Source organism: Notechis scutatus, chromosome 2 (genome assembly GCF_049901735.1).
Source record: "Notechis scutatus isolate UNSWTSFEM ecotype Mainland chromosome 2, rNotScu1.2, whole genome shotgun sequence".
In the NCBI taxonomy this organism is placed as follows: Eukaryota; Metazoa; Chordata; class Lepidosauria; order Squamata; family Elapidae; genus Notechis; species Notechis scutatus.
In genome coordinates, this window is record NC_142010.1 from 52,524,923 (window position 1) to 52,533,687 (window position 8,765).

Sequence of the window (8,765 nt, forward strand, 5' to 3'; positions counted from 1 at the left end):
AGATTATAAATATATGTAATTAAAACCCTCACTCCATTCCAATTCAGTTCTATCATTAATATGCATTAAAGTCTTAACATCTTTAACATTTCTTTTCAATTAAATATCATACTTTCTTAAAGACACGTATAATCTCCATAATTAATTTTTCCCTTATTTCTCTTCACATTTTATAAATCGTTAAGTATTCACTTTATTACATTTATTTATTGACAAACATTCCACTAAATTTCGATAACTATTTTATCAAACATTTTAACCATAGTTCATATTGTCTGAAATTATTTCTATTTCTAATATAACAATACTATCTTATGTACCTTTGCAGAATCCCTTTTTCAATTAGATTTTCACCCATTATCTCTAAATAGGCCCTGTTTCTCTATATCTTGTTTCTGTCCATTATAACTTCTTTTCCTTTCTTTCTTCCCTCTCTTCTTCTCCCTCCCCTTTTTACCCCCTTGTCTCTCTACTTCTAATTTTCTCTTCTGCATTTTCCTCTTTGGTTGCTTTCTGGTTTTATACTTATTTTTCAATCTATTCTTTTTGGGGGTTGTTTTTCCCAGTCTTAAACTTTCCGTTCTCTTTCCCCTCTTTCCTTTTTTTCCCCACCTAAGATTACTTGTTCATTAAAGATGGCTTCTTCTTTGTCCCAATCTTCTTGTTCTGCAGGCATTTCTTGTTGTTTCTCATAGTTCAAAATCTCAATTTCTAAGAACTGAAATACAAAGCCAAAAGAACCTCTCCCTTCTTGTGCATCTTCTTTGTACCTTTTAAGTTCCATTTTCAGTTCGTCTAAGAGTGGAGCCATTTTAGACACTTTTAAACAACCACCCGATTGATTTTAGTCATTCAAATGCAGTAACCAAGAATCCAGAATCACCAAGTAATCCAAATACTCCCGAGCTGTTACTTCTTATTTCTTTTTTCACTTTCTCTTCCTGGGGTTTTACTATTTTGTTGCCATGTTTCAGTTAAGATGTATCTTTTAGAAGTCTTGTTGAGAATTTACTGTAAATTCTTTTTAATTCCAGGCACTCTCCTCCCTTCCAGATCCTACCCTTTTATTGTTTTTCTCTCCTTTCCTGTTTTCAAAAGCTTTTAAATATCCAGAAATCTTTATTATCCCTTTGACTTTTTATTTTCAGCACTAAATGCCTATTAATGTCAAAGTGGATTTTTTTCCCCAAATTCTTGCTTAAGTCTCTTAGCTGTCAGTATAGGAAAAGGAAAAGGAGGGAAAAAAAACCAAATCCTTTCCCTTTTCTCTCTCCTTCGCTGTTTAAAAATCTTCTTTGGGAACAGTGTTTTTTTTTTTTTTTAGTTTAAATTCCAGGGTACCTTATTTGTTGCTTATGCTGTTTGACCCGGTCAACCAAAACTTTCTCTTATCTTCCTCCTGCACATTCTTTTCCAGTCGAGTTCTTCTTTGTGGTGGCCATTTCTGACCACCGCTACAACTGCCTTCGGGAAAGGGAGTAATGGCCAACTGAGGAGGAGAGATGCGGCTCTCCTCAACCCTGCAGGCAGTCTCCCCCTTCTTCACCACCTCTACGGGGTGGCTTAGCCCCGAAACCAGCCAGCTCAGGGCGCTCCAGCAGCGAGCACGGATTGAAACCGCACAGTCGCGGTTTCGGTCTGTCACCGGAGACGCTCAAACCGGAAGTCTATAATCAATGAATCTTGAAAGCCTAACAGAATTTCTCCTTCCTTCCCTCATATGGCAAAGAAAGCCAAGGTCAGGCAATGTTGAGTTTCTTTCTCATGTTTTCTGTTTTCCCAGGCAAAACTGTGTTATAATGGTTGCCATATACAGGTGAAACTCAAAAAATTAGAATATTGTGCAAAAGTTAATTTATTTCAGTAATGCAACTTAAAAGGTAAAACTAATATATGAGATAGACTCATTACATGCAAAGCAAGATAGTTCAAGCCGTGATTTGTCATAATTGAGATGATTATGGCTTACAGCTCATGGAAACCCCAAATCCACAATCTCAGAAAATTATATTATTGTGAAAAGGTTCAATATTCTAGGCTCAAAGTGTCCCACTCTAATCAGCTAATTAAGACATAACACCTACAAAGGGTTCCTGAGCCTTTAAATGGTCTCTCACTCTGGTTCAGTAGGAATCACAATCATGGGAAAGACTGCTGACCTGACAGTTGTGCAGAAAACCATCATTGACACCCTCCATAAGGAGGGAAAGCCTCAAAAGGTAATTGCAAAAGAAGCTGGATGTTCCCAAAGTGCTGCATCAAAGCACATTAATAGAAAATTATGTGGAAGGGAAAAGTGTGGAAGAAAAAGGTGCACAAGCAGCAGGGATGACCGCAGCCTGGAGAGGATTGTCAGGAAAAAGCCATTCAAAAGTGTTGGGGGCTTTCACAAGGAGTGGACTGAGGCTGGAATCAGTGCATCAAGAACCACCACACACAGACAGATCCTGGACATGGGCTTCAAATGTCGTATTCCTCTTGTCAAGCCGCACCTGAACAACAAACATCAGAAGCGTCTTACCTGGGCTAAACAAAAACAGATCTGGTCTGTTGCTCAGTAGTCCAAAGTCCTCTTTTCTGATGAGAGCAACTTTTGCATCTCATTTGGAAACCAAGGACCTAGAGTCTGGAGGAAGAATGGAGAGGAACACACTGCAAGATGCTTGAAGTCCAGTATGAAGTTTCCACAGTCTGTGTTGATTTGGGGAGCCATGTCATCTGCTGGTGTTGGTCCACCGTGCTTCATTAAGTCCAGGGTCAACACAGCCATCTAACAGGAGATTTTGGAGCACTTCATGCTTCCTTCCACAGATGAGCTTTATGGGGATGCTGACTTCATTTTCCAGCAGGACTTGGCACCTGCCAACACTGCCAAAAGCACCAAAACCTGGTTCAATGACAGTGGGATTACTGTGCTTGATTGGCCAGCAAACTCACCTGACCTGTACCCCATAGAGAATCTATGGGACATTGCCAAGAGAAAGATGAGAGACATGAGACCGAACAATGCAGAAGAGCTGAAGGCCGCTATTGAAGCATCCTGGTCTTCCATAACACCTTAGCAGTGCCACAGGCTGATAGCTTCCGTGCCACGCCGCATTGAGGCAGTAATTGCTGCAAAAGGGGCCCAAACCAAGTACTGAGTACATATGCATGCTTATACTTTTCAGAGGTCCGATATTGTTCTAGGTACAATCCTTGTTTTATTGATTGCATGTAATATTCTAATTTTCTGAGACTGTGGATTTGGGGTTTTCATGAGCTGTAAGCCATAATCATCTCAATTATGACAAATCATGGCTTGAACTATCTTGCTTTGCATGTAATGAGTCTATCTCATATATTAGTTTCACCTTTTAAGTTGCATTACTGAAATAAATGAACTTTTGCACGATATTCTAATTTTTCGAGTTTCACCTGTATTTTCATCATGACCATCTCTGAACTCCTTACATCAAGTTGCGGTGACAGGAATGTTTATATTGAGTATACACAACAAAAGAAGTATTCTACTACATTTCCATCAATTACCGTTTTGAAAATCTTGAAATGTTATCAGCAAATCTTGAGGAGCACTCAGATTTATACAGAGCGAGACAAACTAAGCATTATCTTTAGGTCTTGAATTACACCCCAAAAATGAATGACATGCAGTGTAATTAAAAGTATAAAAGGGGAATCTAATAATAGCTGAAGCATATTGTGGCAATTGAAGTTTTAAATTGGACACGATAATATACAGCAACTCAATAATTATATATCTAATGTATGTGCAATCATAACCAGACTGAAGTATATTGAGCAAGATGTAATTCTAAGGCTGGTTAAACTGCCTGTGGTCATAGCTGCCTTCTAGACATCTAATTGTATGGCTTAGACCAAAAGTATTCTTAAATGTGATGCATTACTATTTACAATATTTAAATGAAGTAGCTGGGCAAGATACCTAAGCCCAACTTTACAAGTTGGTCAATAGGTGGTTAAATCCAGCACTTGTTATAAAATATATTTGGAACTAAATATAAATAAATTCCAAAGATATGCATAGGTTTGGCGATGGTACATCCATCATATTCAATAACTGTCAACTATGGCAGATGGTATTAAAATGGGGATGGGAAAATACTAAGAATATACCTGAAGCAAAGCTCTAGAATTGAAAACTTGAAAACAACAGAGCAAAAAAAATTGCCAACTTTTAGGAATATTTTTTCTGAGGAAAAGCTGCCATTTGTCATCCAAAATGGAGTACGCATAGACTAAGACATTAAACTAATATTGGCCTCAGCAATAAATTTAGAAGGGCTCAAGGAATAACCAAATAAAAAATAAAATAAATAAATAAAAGGAATTGGGGGCAAAGACTATTTTTTCTTTCAGAACACAAGCAAATATGTATGTCACACTTTTTTTCTAGGCAAAATATGTAGATGCTCTATTGTACAATTTAACTAGCAGGACAGTGCATAGCTCTCTTTGCTCTTCAATTGTCAAACTAATACTCTACTATTGAGTGAGGGCTCTTAAAAATCAGAGAATACTGAGAGACATAATGCACAATCCTACCTTGCTTTCTCTTCTCATTCACGTTCATTTACATGAATCCCAAAACAAGAACAGTTGTTTACATAACTTAAGGCTAAACTGACAGTGATGCTCGTCATGTAGTTTGCCCATGCATGAATGATTTTCCTTTCTCAAACATCTGTTATGTGGGAGGCAGTGAACTGGATCAGCACTAGAGCAGAGAGAAGAGTTGGTCCTGGTGTCGCTTCACACCAAAACTGCCACTTATTGGTGGGGAAGGAGGACCACCTGCATAAAGGCAAACTGTGCTCTTCCATTAAGACCCCTCAAACCCAGAAGAACCACATGTAATTTCCAGCAACAGGACAAAAACACTTTAGCCCAAAGGGTGCCTGATGCAAAGAAAATGCTCATTTTCATGTTTATGCTCTCCTTAGGACTTCTTTACTAAATACACCCTCACATTAGCAAAAAGGGTGTTATCACTCATCACTCTGATTCCTATTTGGGCTGAAGCAATCTGTTCTTTCACTTTCCATAATTGCAAACTTGTCTGACTTGGCTATAATTACTGCCACTATTGCTACAACATTTGTTCATGCGTAGCCGACTGGCCCCCTCATCAGCAGTTGAGCAGGCCTGTTATTAGCCTCTTTCTATTATATTTTACATCGGAGAAATAGACTTGCTACAGCCAAAGCGGCTCTCCCATGCATTTATTATCTTGCACTCTTTCCACAGATGCAAAATGGCTGCTTCAAAAATCTTCCCCAGCAAAATGCCAAATTATTGGTACAAATGGACACACATATACAGGCATGTACAAGCATGTACTTTCAGAAACATAATAAAATACTGAAGACAACATTCAAGTTCTCCCTTTGTAGGGGCTATCAATCAAGATAATATCTGAGAATAATTGCAAGATAGACCCTTCTCTTATCTCTCAACTCACAAATTCCACCACCACTACCATTTTACACGTGACAATATACCGTTCGGCTTCAGTGTTCTACATGGATTCTCCCCATGGCCAATAGGTTTGTAAGATTTACAGTGGAGTTATAACATGTTGGATATTGGTGATGGGAAACCATTACAAGCTTTAAATGTTTGAATATATCAGGAGTAAATGAGAAGTCTTGCCATCATTCATGTTTTTGTAGTTCACCAAGACATTTTGGTAGTATGTAGACTAAACAAATAATATTTGGTTTTGTTTCAACCATATGTAAGTTCTACTTAATAACATTAAAATTAATATAGCTTTGATTCCCCTTCTGCAATGAAATGTTGGAGTAAGACCTTAATATCCTTAATTTCACATGCCAGCAAAATAATGCTTAGGATCATCCACTGAAAATTAGATTTCTACATGGAAAAAGGGATGCCAGATATACAAGCTGGCTTTAGAAAAGGCAGAGGAACACTGTTGATATATGCCGGATAACTGAGAAAGCCAAAGAATACCAAAAAAACAAACAAACAAACCCAACAGTGTGTGCTTTATTGATTATAGAAAAGCCTTTAATTATATCAATCACTTCAAGCTGCAGAAAGTGCTCAGAAAAATGAGAATCCCCAAAGATCTTATTGTCCTCAGGTCAGGAAGCCACAGTGTGGCCAGAACATGGCAAAAAAGATTGGCTCCAGAGTGGTGAACAAATTAGACATCATTACATGCTCCCTCCTTTTTTATTCAATGTTCTAAAAGTCAAAGAAGACAGTGAAAACATGGGATTAAATTAAATATAAATAATGACAACAGGCAGAAAACACAACCTTAGAACTGACAATGAAGATATCAAAGTAGTGGATAACTTCTGCCTTTTAGGATCAATCGTAAAGGAGCAAGCAGTCAAGAACAACTGCAGACTAGCACTTGGAACAGCAATCATGAAGGCCTTGGAAAAGATACTCAAATGCCAAATACGTGTCTATACCTACAAAAATCAGAATCATGCAAGATACAGTATTCCCTGTAACACTCTACCAGACTAAAAGTTAGACTTTAAAAATGCAGGATTGGAAGAATGTTCCAATCATGGTGCTGGAGAATACTATGGACAGGCAAGAAAACAAATGGATCATTGAAAAAAATCAATCCAAATTTCTCACCTGAGGCAGGCACAAATAATCAGGCTTAAATTATCCTATTTTGGACACATTATACAATGACCTGATTCTCTAAAGCTGAATAAGGCAGAAGGAAAGAGAAGGAAGATCAGCAAAAATATGGATGGCCTCACAATAGCAATCAGTGCATAATTAGGAGACCTGAAATACCAGGTTAGGGATAGATCATTGTGGAGGAAATCTATTTAGGCAGTCGCTAGCAGTCAAAAATAACTTGACGGCACAAAGTCAAAATCAATATGTTCTCTGTTACATTCACTTTTTCTTCCTTATATGCCCAGCACTATCACAAAAATTTCATCGTTTTACCTCTCATTAGAGTTTGTAGAAAAGACTACAGATGTTCCCATCTCCCTCTACTTCTTTTGTATACCAATGCAGTTATCAAAATAAGATTGTGCCAATATCCTCTACGGAATATTTATTACAGTTGAAACTGTTTGCTTAACCCACACAGAAGCTCATTGTTCCAGGAAAACATAGATGGGAAAAGCGCATCCCAAGAACAATAGAACTTCAGAAAATCTGTAACAGAGCAACAGTAGGAAAGAATCAGTGCAGAATTTCCTTCCCGAGGAAATGGAATATAAAACAGTCTCTCTCCCTCTCAAAATCACCTTTGCGCCTCCTTGTTACTTGAGCCTCCATCGAGTGCAAATAGATAATAATACAAGTAATTTATCACCCCTGAAAAAGGCCTGCTCCTGTTCAGACACTTCCAAACAGTGCACCCATTGTGTGGCTTCACATGGAGGTGAACCATTTTCTATTTTAGCATGCCTGACTTTTGGGAAGTTGCACCTGTAAGATAGCAAGTGCCTACATTCCTTGTATTTCTCGCACCTACGTGAAAAGTTCCACAAGATCTTCCCACTGATTATCATCAGTGTCAGCCACATCAATACAGTACCTACCTATGCCACTGCCTAACCGTACCTTACATGGATATGGAAATGTGCAATGATGACTGATGGCCAGGCTTAGTTCCGTTTTCCATACACAGAACCATTCTGTTCCGAACAGGATTTTTTTTTTAATTAAAAAAAAAACCCGAAGCAAACCCTTTAGCCTGGCTGATTTTCAGGCAGGTCCCACCACGGCGCACCACCGGCACCGAGCCTGGGCCTCGGACCTGCGGGCACTTAACCCTGCGCTTCTGAGAGGCGCGCGCGTTGCCACCGCCAGAAAAGCAGCAGAAACCTCCAAAGCTGTCTCGGCCACGCCGGTGGCTACCGACCCCGCCGCTGCCCTCGCCCGTCCTTTGCCCGCTGCCTGACCTGTAGGCGCTGCAGGTAAGAGGCCGGCACGTAGCCCGTCTCCCCGGAGCCCGCCCGGGTCACCAGCCACCAGTGCTGGTTGCTCCGCTCCAGCAGCAGGAAGGTCTCGCCAACGGCGAAGGCCAAAGAGTTCGGCTCGGCCGACCGGAAGCCGTACAGGGCCCGGTACATGGCGCTGGAAGGGGGTCGGAGGAGGGCCGGCGAAAGAAGAAACTCGCCGGCAAAACTCCGGTCAGAGACCCCTCCAACCAAGTGGCGGCGACGGCTGTAAACGCCGCTCGAAGCGCTCCGCCCCTATCCCGGGCCTGCGTCAGCCTCCCGTGGCGCCAGGACGCAGCCTCGCCCCCCTTCCCCAGAGCGGTGTTGGAGCGCCATCTGCAGTGGCGCCGTTTCGCAAGAAGCGCGGCCGGTTCAAACTTTCCGTCCCGGCGGGAACGAATCTGAGGTCCGTGGAAATCCCGCATGCAACTCGGGGTGCAAATTGCCTTTGGTTCGCCAGATCTTTAGCTTAGGGAAGGTTCTGGGTTCGAGCATGTAAAGCTACGGTAGAAGCACGTAAGCGGAAGTAAAACTTAACCCATAAATGTATACAACGCTATCAGCTGACAGTGGTTCCTTACTTGACTTTTGTCTCGGTTATAAATAAAACCCTTTTTGTCATTAGTGAGTTCCCTGAATCAGTTTTTTGGTTCCCTCTGACTATTTATTTCCAAGCACTCTTTTTTTTTAATCCTGTAACTGATGATAGATTAAGAAAAGGCACCCCTCCCCCTTTACCACGAATGCTTGCTTTAGCAACCTTCGGTGATGGGCTGTGTCAAAAAA

At 40.5% G+C, this 8,765-nt stretch overlaps 1 protein-coding gene across 1 annotated transcript in view; it reads right to left on the reverse strand.

Moving 5' to 3' along the window:
- The window catches only part of NCKIPSD (NCK interacting protein with SH3 domain), a 107,867-nt gene extending 99,405 nt beyond the window's left edge, over positions 1-8,462 (reverse strand). Inside the window, exon 1 of the mRNA XM_087954710.1 lies at positions 7,941-8,462. Coding sequence (XP_087810836.1) covers positions 7,941-8,111 — 171 coding nt within the window. The 5' untranslated portion in view covers positions 8,112-8,462. The remainder of the gene's footprint in view (positions 1-7,940) is intronic.
- Between the last annotated feature and the right edge of the window lie 303 nt (positions 8,463-8,765).